Source organism: Elaeis guineensis, chromosome 5 (assembly GCF_000442705.2).
Source record: "Elaeis guineensis isolate ETL-2024a chromosome 5, EG11, whole genome shotgun sequence".
NCBI lineage: Eukaryota > Viridiplantae > Streptophyta > Magnoliopsida > Arecales > Arecaceae > Elaeis > Elaeis guineensis.
This window is the reverse complement of record NC_025997.2, coordinates 15,606,188-15,621,209: the sequence shown is the minus strand read 5'-3', so window position 1 is coordinate 15,621,209 and position 15,022 is coordinate 15,606,188. Positions and strand designations below refer to the sequence as shown.

Genomic DNA, 15,022 nt, shown 5'->3' with positions numbered 1-15,022 from the left:
GTAATTAGTAGACTTGGTGCAACAAAAAGAAAACAGCAATGATGATCGCCTCAATGATGTTGTCAATGTCAACCATGGTTCCAATGGCTTGAAAAGGTTTTTAGGTTCACAAAGTGGCAAAGTTTCTTGAGAATTTGCCTTTGTAAAATGTTCAAAATCATATATAATGCAAAAGTTTATACAAGATATCATCAACAGTTCAGTGATATACTTGGAAAGTAAAAGCTGGTAGAAATAGATATTATTGTTATATGCAGGTAGATTTCTTCTAATAAAATCACCTCTATAAAATATCTTAAACATAGGTGTTTCATGAACTAGGTTAACTAAGGGCGCACTTAGTACTGCTTTTATTTTATATTTATGTCTTTAAAAGTCCAAGAAAAAAATGAATCAGATTAAACAACATGTATGATGAAAGCCTTTGAATTTTCAATTATTTATAAAATCTTTAGATGTTTTTTATGTTTTATTACTTTTAGTAAAAAGTAAAAATAGGAATAAGGAATAGCAAAAGTTTTATACAGAATATTACCTTCAATATCATGTTTCACTATATTTTATTTAGAAATAATGTTTTCTAAAAAAAAAACAAGCCAAATAGGTTTTAAGCTAGAGACGGCAATGCCTAACTCATTTAACTTTATTCAATTTATTTTTTAGAAATTTAAAATATTTATTTAATAAAATGATCATATTTAGGTTTAGACTTTTAATCTATTTAGTAAGTATGTTAGGTTTGAGTTGACTAATTTTTAATCTGATCCAATCTATACCTGATCCGGCCAACCTGCTTGCCTAATCTGCTCCAAGCTAACTATGTTTTCAAAACTTCAAAAAATAATAAAGTTATGATAACTTAACCATTGCTACAGTCCCTACCGCAATTCTATCCTCAATTAACGGTGTACTTGTCAACAAGCTCCCTGCCAACAAAACGTTTTAAAGTACATGACCTTAGGGAAGGCACGTGTCATGATCATTGATCTCCTGTTTAATGTAGTTGATTTCTATAATTTAATATCTAATATAACATTAAGACACATCCGTATAGGGGCGCCAATGAATTCCTCGTGTAGGATCAATAATTATCTAATTCATAAATATTTTTATATGATCAATCAAATCTCATTAGTAGAACAAACGGTCATCAAAAACTTTTTTTTAAAAAAAAAATGAAAGAAAAAAATTTGGCCATCAAACCTATATGTTTTAAAAGCATCTAAGACCTCAAGGGATCATAATAATCAAATACAAATAAATAAGAAAAAAAAAATCTATAGGATAAGTTTTACTTTTCTCATCATTTTCTACGATCATTAAAAGAATAAATTATTTTTTAAATCATCAAAAGAACAAAAAAAATGCTAGCTATACCAAAAACTGTGTGGATAAAAAATTTTGGACTCATATGAATGGATCTGGCTCCATCTCTGCAAGAAGTATTGTTTATTTTGATGCTCAAACATAGCACAGCTTATATGTCGGATTCTTGAACTCGACTGATATGCCTCCGATTATCGGATCTCATGATTTTGTCTCTGAATTTGAATCTAAAAAATATCTTTTGAGGAGAGAAAGATCTTCTATCCTATATAAAATAGAGTATTTCTGACTCATAGTCGATGTGGGATTAAAATTTTTTTCACAATAATAATTTTTTTTAATCAAAAAAATTTTATTCATCAGAGATTAAAAATAATAATAATAATAATCTCAATTCCAACAAGGGCAAATGTTCACACGTCCACCCCCAACTTATTCCTGGCCACCCAAGACCTCGCACATTTTGGCCATCCAGGCCCCAATGCAAGTAGGTCAACGTCACCACCTCTCCCCCGCTGAAACTAAAAGCCTCCGCCTCGTAGCATCTCCTACCCTTTTTCCCTTCTTCCAAAGACCGGACGGCACCACCCCCACTCGACGATCTCGTTCTCCCTCTGCCGACGGCCCCTTGATTGGACGGCTGCTGATGCAGACACCTCACCCTCCTGTCGGCAAACTCCCCATCCTCCGATCCCCACCCGGCAACTGCGGGCCCCAGTCTCCAGTCAAAACTCACTCCCCCCACCCATTATTTTATCCTTCCTCGACAGACTTTGACTTTGACCAATTTTATCCTCTTAAAAAAATTTTTTTTTCCCAGACCGAGACTTATCCATCACGCAAGGGAGTCAACAGTCTCCCCCCTCGTTCAAATATTTTATAATTATAAATTGATTAATTCCAGACGAATTAAGCTTATAAAAACCGTAAAAAATGATTTAAAAATGAGACGTGCGGAGCAAGCAACCGGGGGGAAGATTTTTGATGGAATCGAGAGAGCAAGCACGGAAAACACTGCACGGGTTTCTAGAAATATAGGGTGGGTGACGGGGAAGACGGGGAGCCGTCCGATGGGGGAACGTGGACGGAGGGGATGGGAGGGGGAGTACACGTGTGTGGCTTGCACGGGGCGGTCGGGCGTCGAATCCTGAGGGGCGACGACGACGGCGACCCGGGCCGTGTACGGTGGCGAGTTCGTTTCACGAAAAGGTTTTACTGGTCGTCGTTTTTTTTTTTTTTTTGGGGAAAATACTTGTCTTCGTCTTTATCCCCATGCTTTGCAACAAGGCTTCTTTAATTTAACCTTGGTGTGTCTGGAGTGCAATGTGAGTTTTTCACCCGCACAACCATTAGCTATTATGCTACTTTTACATTAATATATTTATTTTTTTTTAAAGAAGAACAGGATATGAGATCCATATCTTGATTTCTTTGGGCAGGTGAAATCAGGCCAATATTATAATCAAAAAAAAAAAGAAAAAATATATCTTTATTTTTGAAATATATATTACTATTTCTCTTGACCAACGAGAGTACTTGCTGGATCAAAAAATTAAATTTATTAAAAAATAAATGATTATAGAAAGAAAGAATGCAAGAGATGAACCCGGCCATTGCATCTATGTCCTAATCACATGTGCCGTACTGTAGGCGTTACGGTCAGTCAAATATAACAACCAACTAATAATCAAAATGTACAAGAGGATGGATTCTCTTGAATATTTTTTACAATTGAATATTTGAAAAAAAATCTAAGTAGCTTTAGGATCATTATTGTATATGGAGAAAATGATGCTTGATCTAGTAGATAAAACAGTTGGTGCAATTTAGTTTACCAATATTCATATATGCAAATATAATGGGTGTAGATTATTTTTTTCTTATTAACTTGTCAAATATTCAATGATCGATATTTTTCAAAAAAATTCAAAAAAAAATTGGCAAATGAAAGGTCAAAAATAGATGGCACTACAAAACAAATGTTAAAGAGAGTAGCGTCTCGTTCTCTACTTCTTTATAAGAAATTTTTTTTTTTCTTTTTCTTCACTTTCTTCTGCAATCTTCTCCTCATCAAATGGTAAGAGTATTTTTCCACACCCCCCCCCCCCCCCCCCCCCCCGACTTTTTTTTTTTTTTGGGTGAAGAAGAGTACTTCTTTCAAGCACCACTCCATTGCTTCTTGAGATTGTTATTCTCTTATGATAGTAGGTGATTTAGTGTGGTACATAAGGTTTATATGGATGACAGGCAGGCTTCGTGTACTATCCCACCGATCACCACATGGTGGGGACTGAAATGAGAGGAGGGAATGGTATGGTAAAACATTTTTTAAAGACTAATGTGTAAGATTAAAGTGCAATTCATATAGCTCTCGCACGATATCCCAATACGACACATGCTTGTTAATGAATAAAACAAGAATCAAGAAGCTAAAATTGCATCCTAAAATAGCAACGTGTCACTTGAATGTCATAAATTATAAGTAGTTGAACCAATTAAATGGCCCTTTGGATATTACACCTATAAAGAGGGGTTCCATGTAAGGTCATGGATCAAGCGAGCTAATGGTCGTTATCCTAAACATCGTGGATTTGAAGGGCCTGAATGGCCTAGCTGATGAGCACCACAGTTATTTTCCTGCAAAAAGCCATGGTCCCAATACGACGCGGCCCCACCATCTAATCTCAATCAAACATCAAACATTTGCTCGTCTACAGACTAAAAATCACCGATCCAAGATAGATGGTGTGTTATCGCCTCCCAGTCAGCTCAAGCCCAGCCCGTACACCACTGGAACGGATTCGTTGGTGAGCAGTCACTCTTGTTTGACCGCCGAACTTGGTCAAAAGAGCGTAAGTTGATGGGTACACGTCACAACTCCCAAATTTACTATTTTAAAAAATTATCTCTTTTTCGCGCGAGAATTAAGCACGAGTACCTCATTTCCTTTGTTTTATGCCGTATCCGTGCCCGTCCATCCCAACGCTTCGTGGCACTCGTTTATTGGTTTCCCCTGTTGAGCTAATGGATCTGGAGAAACAATGTAAATATTTATTTTTTTATCGTTCCAGAATGAGAGTGAGGAGGTTTACGGCTTTAATTTGGAGAATACCGGTATTTTCATTTGACGGTGTTGGCGTGTCGGGAGTAAGCGAGAGAAGATGACGCCGAGATCGTGTCAGCAGGCGATCCGCGTGTCAGAGCCGGGACCACACGTGCTTTCCCCGCCATTCTCCACCGTCGGAAAGCGGTTACTGTCCCCCCCACCGACTTGAGACTAGACTCGCACGTGTGCTCCTTACCCTACTTCCCACACTGCCCCTACCATCCACATCCTAGTATTCCGATCAGGCGATCACCATCCGATCGAGGGGTATCATAGTAAAGGAGAGAAACTGCGGGAAGGTGAGGAGGGGATGGAAAATGAAGGCACACATACGAGGGATTCCCCGGCAGCGGAGCCGTGGTTGGGACACGTGTGAGGGACCCGTCTAAACGGACCCGGTAACCGGTCAACCGCCACCTTGGCACCCGTATGAAAGCGCCGACCAGCATGTTCGCGAGACAGGCGCCCGCATTGATTGCCCGCTCCCCCGGCCGTCCGTACCTCTCCACCTGCGATCGCCGGTTACCATCCATCCACCCGCTTTTTCTAGTTTTGTTTTAACGGACAGGGGTTGTATCCTTCACGCAAAAGAACGATTGATCTTCTTTCGCCACGCCGACCATTGGGATCGCGCCACGCACAGATTCATATCATTTCAAACTTCCCATTGACCGCGTGCACATATCTCGAATTGCCTGTTGCGAGATCTAACGGTGGTTTCTCTCCAAGGAAGGGGAATCGTTGCTTCCCGCGAAGATACAACCCGAACCCGGTTTTAACCTCCCCCTCCCCACACCCACAGCTTAAAACCCTTTAAAAAATCTCACTCCATTCTCTCTCTCTCTCTCATATTCCTTTCATCCTGTATCTTCTCTAGCAAGGAAGACAAAACCCTAACCTGAGACTAAAGCGAGATAGAGATAGAAAGAGAGAGAGGAGGTGAGAATCTGATGAGAGCGGCACGACGATGATGATGGAGAAGAGAGAAGAAGAGATGGACGTCGCGGCGGCGGCCGGAGTCTCCCCGTTCGCCGCCGACCAGATCGGTGGGATCTTCGACACGGCCTTCGACGTCAGAGGGGCAGACAAGAGCTCCCAGGGCTTTCTCGAGCTGCTTGGCTTCCAGGACCTTCACAGGTCCTTCTTCGACATCCCACTCCCGGCGCCGACGGTGGAGGTGGCCCCCTCGGTCCCCCCGCCGGAGTCCTCCGAGGTGCTCAACTTTCCGGCGACCCCGAACTCGTCCTCGATCTCCTCCTCCTCCACCGAGGCTGCCACTGACACTGCCGATCCGGCCAAGCCCCACCGCGAGGAGGAGGAGCAAGGCAAGGCCAAGAAAACGTAAGCAATATTCTTGTTGTTGAGAATTAAAACAAAGCATTTCCAAATATGGAATTATCTGGAATCATTCTGTGCTAGTTAATTTTTTTTATATATTTATATTAAGAAAAACCAAAATTATACCTACCCACAGTGGCTCGAAGGAAGGGAAGAAGAAAGGGCAAAAGCGTCAGAGGGAGCCAAGGTTCGCGTTCAAGACGAAGAGCGAAGTGGATCACCTTGAAGACGGTTACAGGTGGCGCAAGTACGGGCAGAAGGCCGTCAAGAACAGCCCCTTCCCCAGGTCCTTCTTTACTCCCCCGTACCTCCCTTCCTCTCCTCCTCCCCCGCACTCCGAACGCTCGTAATTATCTCTCACATCCGGGGGTACGATCGTCATTTTACCGCAGGAGCTACTACCGGTGCACCCACGCCACGTGCGGCGTGAAGAAACGCGTGGAGCGGTCGTCGGAGGATCGGACGGTGGTGGTGACGACCTACGAGGGCCAGCACAACCATCCCTGCCCCATCGTGCCACGTGGCGGCCATCCAGCACCCTTGCCTCCGCTCGCTGCCGAGCCTCCCCCGCCGCCGCCGGGGCTCGGCTTCGTTTTCCCTTCGTTCCAGGTGAAGGATCTCCACTTCCCCTACCTCACCAGCTACCTCCCTCCGCCGCTGGATTTCCAGCACGTGTCTACTGGTATCGTCGCGTCAGCCCCCGGCGATCGGAGACTCTGCAATCCGACGGCCGATGTTCCGATAAGGGATCACGGGCTGCTTCAGGACTTGATTCCATCGGATATCGGGAAGAAGGAAGAGTAGATATTTGGTATGTTAGTTCTTTTTTCTCTTTCTTTATATTTGGGTTTGTCCCCTTTTTATTTTTTTCTCTCTCTCCCCTTTTTAGGGGGGATTATCGCTGACTGATGGTAGTTGGAGAGCCGTCCATTTCATGTACACAGATTTCCCACCGGTGATGATGTATTGCTGCTGCTACTACTATGTATGATGATTACTTTTTTTTTTCTCCTTATCAAAGCGTTGTCGTTTGGGATAAAAATTGGATTCCTCTTCTTCTTCTTCTTCTTCTTCTTCTTCTTCTTGTGTTGTGTGTGGCGTGTGTGTTTGTGACTATGGGAGTGAGTTGCACCAAGCTGGATTCATGGGCCGGGGTTGGAATTTCGAGATTAGGGTTAGGGTTCGGGTTCTAGGGTGGTTGTTGATGGAGAGGTGGATGTTATAAGGGAGATAAGGATGGAAAGGTGGCAGCTTTTTCCGTGCCATGGATTAGAGACCCGTTCGAAGGAAGCTGAAAGCAACCGTGGAATGATCTTGGGACGAGGGCGGGGCGACAAAGGGCAGGCTAACTCCGAGACTTTAATGCTTGGTCTGGCTTGGGGAATGTGGAGGAGAGTGATAGCGAGAGCACAAAAGAACGAGTGGTAGCTCTTTTTTATCCAAACTGGGTGGTTTATGGTTTCCCTTTTATTCCTTTGCTCGCTATAGCTTAGGGTCATTGAATAGGGGTGGGCGAGGGAGAGATCTTGAATTAAGTGCACAGAATTTTGGAAGATGGAAGCATGTTAGAAGAGTATAAATATAAACATGGAAAAAGACCTCTCTCTTTTTCTTGTTCTACTTTAAATGGATTTGATTTTTTTTGAGGTTGGTTTTATATGGGAGGGGGGTGTTGTCCTTATCCTGGTGGTGGGTTCTGGTTGCTAGGAATGTTGGCAATGAGTAAATGAGATTGCCAGTTATAGCTGGGCTAGTAATTTCTCAGAATCACTGCAGGAGATCAACGAGGAAGGAGGGGGACAGCCATAGAATGGTATGGGCTAGCTCTTTGGTAGGTGTAACCGATTGTCAAGAACACGAGAGGTGTTCTTGCATGTCAAGTTGGCGTGTGGTATTGTGTACACGTACGTATTGCCTTGTCGTAAGTATAAATGTATGCATGCATGGAAGTCTGTGGATGGATGATAGCAATCACGCATCAAAAACATGTATGAATTGGTGTGGCTTAGATTGATTGTCGACGTAGGCAATACACGACTAAGTATTTTCTGTCTCCTGGTTTGAGTTGCACCTCATAATTTTTTTGAAGAGAAATATATTTAGCAGCTGCTTTCGGTAGAAATTTCAGTGTTCACTTCATTTTATTAGTTTAGCTATTCAATTGGATGATGATAAGAGTCTTTTTTTCCCAATACTATTTGTAATTAACAAAGTAATGGCTAGAGAAATTTAAAACATTTCCGAACTCTCTCTCTCTCTCGCCCCCCCCCCCCCACCTCTCTCTGATCGTCGGAATCAGTTTTTGGTTGGGACGACAGAGTTTACGCGTTTTAAAATATATACATGCTCATATATGATTCAGAAATATTTGAAAAAAATATATATGTATTTTTTTGTAATTACGTTGGATTGACCGGGAATTTTGGGAATCTCTCTCGCTGGATCCGTGGAAAAGGTTTTTTTGGCTGCGTCGCAAATTTCAAAACACTGGATCTGCGAAAACAGTTTTTGGCAGCGTCGCGAAGTTTTCGAGTTATCAAAATATATACACTCATCTACGGTTCCAAAACGATGAACACATTTTTTTCTCCTTTTCTCTTATGTAACGACATTGTGTAATTTTCCTTTCCCCCTATTTGATGTTTTTTTTTAAATGTGCTGTCCGTTGCGTTTTTACGCTCGACAAGATTGTAGGTTAAAATACCAACTTTGCATACGGATTTTGAGTTTTGTTAGGTCTTTCTTCTTCTTTACGTTTCCTAATTGCTTTCATTCATTTGTTGCAGTAAGACTTTCTTGACAAATTATACTCCTCGCTTATGCACAGAGCACAACGAAATTTCTTTATAGTTCGGAATAATTTCGCGCAAATCTCTGAACTATCTCTCTCTGGTTTTTATTTTTCAGTTAAAAGCTATTATAGTGTGTTCTACCAATGGAGGCGAGTGTGATCCAGTTCACAGGCTGTTGTGTAGGAAAAAGTTCTATCTTGTATAATATTGTTGTTATCAATGGATCGTTGATGTGGATCATGTCATCGATCTGCAAAACAGCAATAGATTAAAGAACTTGCCGGAGTTGGCTCCGGCCAAACCCTCGGATGCTTAATTTAGAAAGGGGTTTATGATAGTGTGGGGGAAGGATAAGGCGCAAAATAGGAGGGATAAGAGGTTGGTGAATCTCGTTGCCGTCATATGTTTTGTGAAGAGGTTCTGCATCATATATAGCCGTGGGATTGGGAATCTTTTAAGATCTAGTTGTGCCTGCAATAACTACTGAGTGACGTGCTGTAATCGCCTTTGGATGTGGTATAACTTTCGTGAAGGAACCATTCATGGTCATTATTGTAGGCTTTAGCTCTTGGCATAGTGGAGGGAGTGTATGTTTATACAAAACGATAGCGTTGTAGTCCAAGGTAAGAGGACCAAGTTAGTCTAGGCTCGCTGTTGAGTTGAATAGCTACTTGGCTTGGCATATTGGGTGATGCATGATCTCGTAGGTTGGCTGCTGTTGGTTTGCTCCAATGCAAAAGTTTTGCTGTAAAAAATGGGAGATCATAGAATATAAGATTACTTCATAAATATTAGCATTTAATATATCCGATCTCTAAGATTGCAAGGGATATATATACAACAAATTAAGTTGATTTAGGTGGATTAGTATTCCTACAATAATCAGCTTAGATCAGTATCCTCAGTTGATATAGACTTAATTAACATCCTAAGTAGACCTTCTGGAAGTGATGCGGATTTGTCCTCTTAGAACTTGTAATTTTAAGACATACTTAATATTTTGCATTTCAAACTTTTCTTTTTTACTTTTTTAGGTTCGAGAACGATTATCTTGTTTGTTCCGTCTGGTGTTCTAGCCTATGCTTTTGAGATGTGGTCGCAGCTTTGGGAGAGGATTTTGGGATGCGGTGCTGGCTTTTATATTATTAAATATTAATGAGTCAAAGGGCCACATCATTAGGGCTGTCTAGTAACCATTAAAAATGCAATGGTCTTGTAACAAGACAAATATATATAGGAGAGCAGAAAAAGGTAGCGCATGAAGATGGTTCAGATAGACGTCCGAGATGCATGGCATTTTGCAATGCAGCTAGAAGTTTTAAAATGTTTGAATGTCAAAGGGTGTTTTGTCTCTTACCAAACACTCAGTGGTTTCTTCGTCAATAAATAAATAAAGAAATGAATAAAAAAAGACTCAATGTTTCATCAACAAAATAAAACAAAGATACAATATTGGTTCCAGATGTTTTTTTTCTCTTTCATTGGGCTGGGGCCTAAATAACAAGGTGGGGAAAGATTTGATAGATGAACTGATCAAGTGCACTTCATGCCAGTTTGGATGGTTGAATAACTTTTCTTGCATATATGTAGAGCGGACAGCGAAGCAGGTTATCTATCATCAATTATTTGAGTAAGTCTATAAGGATCCATACAAGGATATGCTTAGTTTAATATCGACTATATACTGGGTAGACCTTGATATACTTATATAAAGTCTAACGAATCAAAACAATACTGTTTTGTTAGCTTTTTTTGGGAGAGATCTTGGTTCATTACAAAATCAATTTAAGTGACTTGGAATTGTGCAATAGCCAAAACTATTGGTCGTTGGCTCCCTACCTTCTCTTGAAATGAAATTTTGTATTTGAATTACCTCTTGTGCAGCGGCGTGTTATTTGAAAGCAATGCATTAAGTGGATGCTGGTATCCTATGTGCAATGATCATATGACTATGCTTGATTGCTTGCCCATATGACACAATATGTGATTGTAGTCTACCCAAGCTGAATGTTAGAGAGGGGTGCGGGCGGTGCTAGCTTTTCCGTTTCATTAGCTTATCTCTGTCAATGATACATGTGAAATGAAAATTTGTTTTCCTTAATTTTTAGTTCTAAAAGCTCATTCCAGAGGTGATGCCCCTTAAATGTATGTATAGGAAATTCAGAACATTCTATCATGCAGACATGGTGCCTTCCATTAATGAGACAATTACTCTTCATTGAATAAGTTAGCTTGCTTAATGTGCTCTAACTTTTAGAAAAATATAATTTTCGTTTATAAAGATCTACTGCCTTTAGTATGATAGCATGTGCGCGTGTTGGACTCTAGTGCAAGTGGTGTCCTCAGTTTTGGAGTCTAGCTTGCGCTGGTTTAAAGAGATCAGGGATATAGAGGATGGGTTGCGGAGTCAAAGATGCATGCTGGGTTTCATGGCTTTTTTTTCGTATTTGTATATTGAGCAGATATATATTTAGTAGATATAATACGTATTTAGTAGACTTGAGATTGCCCACTTCTATATTACTTTATGCTTTCGATTCTATCCTTCTCTTCCATTATCTCCCTGCCAATTGTATTTAGATTGCACTTACTGTGTGGCCTCTTCCATGCCGGCTTACTGACGCGCTATATTATCATAAGAATGGGACTTTTAACTCGTACTCTCATTCCCATTAATACATATTTGTATATTGAGCAGATATATATTTAGTAGATATAATACATATTTTTTTTCGTATTTGTATATTGAGCAGATATATATTTAGTAGATATAATACGTATTTAGTAGACTTGAGATTGCCCACCTCTATATTACTTTATGCTTTCGATTCTATCCTTCTCTTCCATTATCTCCCTGCCAATTGTATTTAGATTGCGCTTACCGTGTGGCCTCTTCCATGCCGGCTTACTGACGCGCTGTATTATCATAAGAATGGGACTTTTAACTCGTACTCTCATTCCCATTACTAAGCAGCGTTCGGCTAGTCCCACCAGAGGCTCCCTTCACGGCGTGTGGCGCCCACCCCGTGGACAGGTCCACGGGAAGAAGCCGCAAGAAATCTGCCATGCACCTACCAATCAGCTCTTGATTTAGAGAAGAGGGGAAAGGAATGTAGACAGATCAAAACCAAACTGCTTGATAAATTCTATCAGATGTGCAATACGAGTATACGATGAACTACGGAGGGCATCGACTTTTCTTCTTTTGTTATCAAAGAATCATGGATATTACCGGCGATCTAACAAACTTTTTTCAGGACAAGCACGGTTAGAAATAAGGTTTCATTGGCAAAATTTTCTGACAGGCATGGTCCATCAGAAATTTCTGACAGATCAATGATAGATTGCCGTCAAAAAAGGAGCAGCAAAATAAAATTAACATATCCCAAAATCTATGACAAATTTTTGATAGATTATTTATCAGAAATAATTCTATCAGAAAATCAATCAGAATTTTTTTAAAAAAATAAAAATATATAAAAATATTTGTGACTGATTTAGTGGTAAATTATTTGTCAGTAATATTTTTGATAGAAAATTTCTATCAAAAACATCATTTCAATAATTTTTAAATTATTGAAATAGTTGTTGTAATAAAAAAATAATTAAAAATATAAAAATATTTTAATAAGTATTTCTATCTGCAATCACAGTCCAAAAGCTTCAGAGGAACCAGGACAATCTACCCTATCGGACATTGTGATGCCTTTGTCATGATTGGCTTCTATATATTTGAGAGAGAGGAGGGCCATTCATGGCTTGGGCTTTACTGGATCTTTGTAAAAGATCCTCAACTTTGGTATCCCTCCACGAGGGATCTATGTGAGTAATGACAGTTGTAATGCATACTAGATTTGACTATAATGTTATTTATAATAACTCAAGATTTTATCCAAAAATCTAGATAGAAAAAATTATTTAGATTTTTTGGATATATATATATATATATATATATATATATATATATATATATATATATATATATATATAAAATATTTTTAATAAATAATTAATATGAGTGTAAACACATTCTCACAATTTTTCTAACCTAATATCACAAAGAAACATACGAATCTATTTATTATCAAGTCAGGCAACTGAATAAAATTAATGACCAATACTTTTAAAAGCACACATGCCTAAGAATTATATTTGAGGAAGAAGGGTCAGGTTCAAGTTGAGTTCATACATATAAATCAGCAAATTACCGTGTGTAATCGTACTTGGTCTAAAGTTGGTCTGCCGACATATGCCAAAGTTGGGCTTGCAGGTCAACATTTGCAGTTTTGGCATCCAAACGTGCAATGTAGGATGGGTTTGACTGATTTAAGGGCAACCAAGATTTCATCCACATTGGAAGTGATCAATAATATATTTATCAAATTGAAAATGGATCTTGATTAACGAGGTTAGTTGCATCCATTCATTTTAATGAAGAATATACATTGCATGCACATAAATATAGAATAGATTAAGTTATGGTAAATAGATTAAAATATAAAGAAAAAAAATCATCAAGTGCTTGCTCGGATCCTATCACCTCTTGCCCTTTAGGCAAAGATGTGGGTGTTGCTGCTCCTCTCTGATCTAGGGGGTGACGTGGTGCGGGCATCAAGATAAGATGGCCATCAGATTGGAGAGAGGGTGTCAGATTTAGTCTCCGGGTATCTGCAAGAAAAAATCTGCATGCTGGAAGAACCGATGGGGAGTTCCTCGATGGGGGATCCTCCGACGATCAAGCCAATATCGAAGTCGGAAAGGGAGAACAATGGAAGGTTGGCGGCGAGGGCTCGAGTGTGTCCTCGAGAGAGAAAGAGAGAGGAACCCCCTATTTTGTGTTGATCCGGGCCCTCCCTTTGTGAGGAGAGGCCTATCAAGTGTCAGGTCACCGCTTGCTGGAGAAGTGACCATCAGAAGGCCAAAGTAGTGGATGTCAATTGGTCCTGACAGGATTAGCCATCCACGAGTGGAAAAAGACTGTCAACACTATCGTTCGTCAGATTGGGACATGCCGCATGTCAGAGACCCTTCGAAGCTTCGATAGGACTCATTGAGGGCTAGAGCAGAGGTCAAGTAAACTTGGTGGTTGCCTGATAATGTGGATCTTGCCGAGCTGCTAACCTTGTTCAGGTGATCGAACTAGAACCGAAGCCTGTGATACTGCCGAAAGGACCTTGCACTGCTACATGGGATATGCAATCCGAATGGCTAGGTCATGGTGCTACAAACTTGCCACATCTTTATGTATTGAATACATCATCGGACCAATAAAATATGACCCAATACTTGCCCCCCACTCTCTAATTCGAGGCCCCCATGTTGGGGAGTAGTTCATTTGTTGGACCTTGGGATGATGTGTCACAGCAGAGTTCTTGCCGATGTTGAGCTAGTTTCTTCCACCTCAAATCATATAGAGGTGACCTTGGATCTAGTTGAGGGTTTTTTTGATGACTTTTGGGTCATCGAGAGTACTCCTGGGCATCGACTCGTTGGCTCTGAGGGTCTTCCCTTGCAGGTCATTGTTGCTTCGATTGTGATCCACCTGGTCTAATGATTTTCGAATGGCGAGCCCAAGATCTCTTTGGGATGAGCTTAGGAAGTTTCGATGGTAGGTTTCGTCTTAGTCGAGGTTGACTAGGAGGTTCACTCACCGAGAACCCAAGCATCCATTCATGGGACACCTCAAGACCTCATCCGCCATTATGGCATGCAGGATTTTTCAGGGAAGATTTGTCCCAAGCCAATTCGGGATTGCCAAATGCTGAACTGAAGAGAGTTTCCAAGTGTTCTGCTAGATGCTCCTGGGTAACAGGAGTGTGCTGTTAATGACTGTGGCAATCAGCATCTCGAGGCCGAATGTGTGGCGTGACCTAGTTATTGGATGGTTCAACATGCATCACCTAAAACCTATATAAATAGTGTACTGTCATTCATGGTGGCTACATCTATCGAAGATTTTTCAGTTTTTCTTGACAATTTGCTTTGATGGAGCCATCACTGCGGTTTGTGAAAGAGACTGTGAAGAAGACGATGGCGAAGGAGAGGCTTCTGCTAAAGAATCAAAGGGCTACATCACCTGAGCCACTGCTGGTTCTCCTGAGCATTGGAAATTCGTGTTGGGACATACATGTGTATTTCAAAAAAAATTTTCTAAATAACATAGTAGAATAGAAGATTAAAATATTTTTTAATCTAAATCATGCATACATAAAATAAAGAACACAAAGATCTACTTCATATACTAAAATTGAACACGTGATGAATTTTATGCTGAAATTAAATATGTGATCGAATCGTATATTTGTTTCATAATTTTTTTCTTCAAATCTAGATCTGAAAGAAGCTAGATTCTTCTTTAGTCATGCAAGTGTCCGGACTCTATAAATATCCACTTAGGATCAGTCTGAAACAGCCATCTATGGTGTTGATCTTTCTTCTCCAAGAATGATTACTTACAAAT

General features: G+C 40.4%; 1 protein-coding gene across 3 annotated transcripts; it reads left to right on the top strand.

Moving 5' to 3' along the window:
• Positions 1-5,264: 5,264 nt before the first annotated feature.
• Positions 5,265-6,825, top strand: LOC140858094 (WRKY transcription factor 71-like). Of its 3 annotated transcripts, none has more exons than XM_073257616.1 (4): positions 5,265-5,773; positions 5,907-6,056; positions 6,163-6,581; positions 6,686-6,825. In XM_073257616.1, the coding sequence occupies exons 1-3, from the start codon at positions 5,400-5,402 to the stop codon at positions 6,572-6,574; spliced, it is 936 nt and encodes a 311-aa protein (XP_073113717.1). In that variant the 5' UTR covers positions 5,265-5,399; the 3' UTR covers positions 6,575-6,581; positions 6,686-6,825. The 3 variants fall into 3 exon arrangements, with proteins under 3 accessions (XP_073113717.1, XP_073113716.1, XP_073113715.1); XM_073257615.1 differs by having other exon boundaries at positions 6,660-6,825; XM_073257614.1 differs by having other exon boundaries at positions 5,266-5,773; positions 6,163-6,825.
• Positions 6,826-15,022: the final 8,197 nt, after the last annotated feature.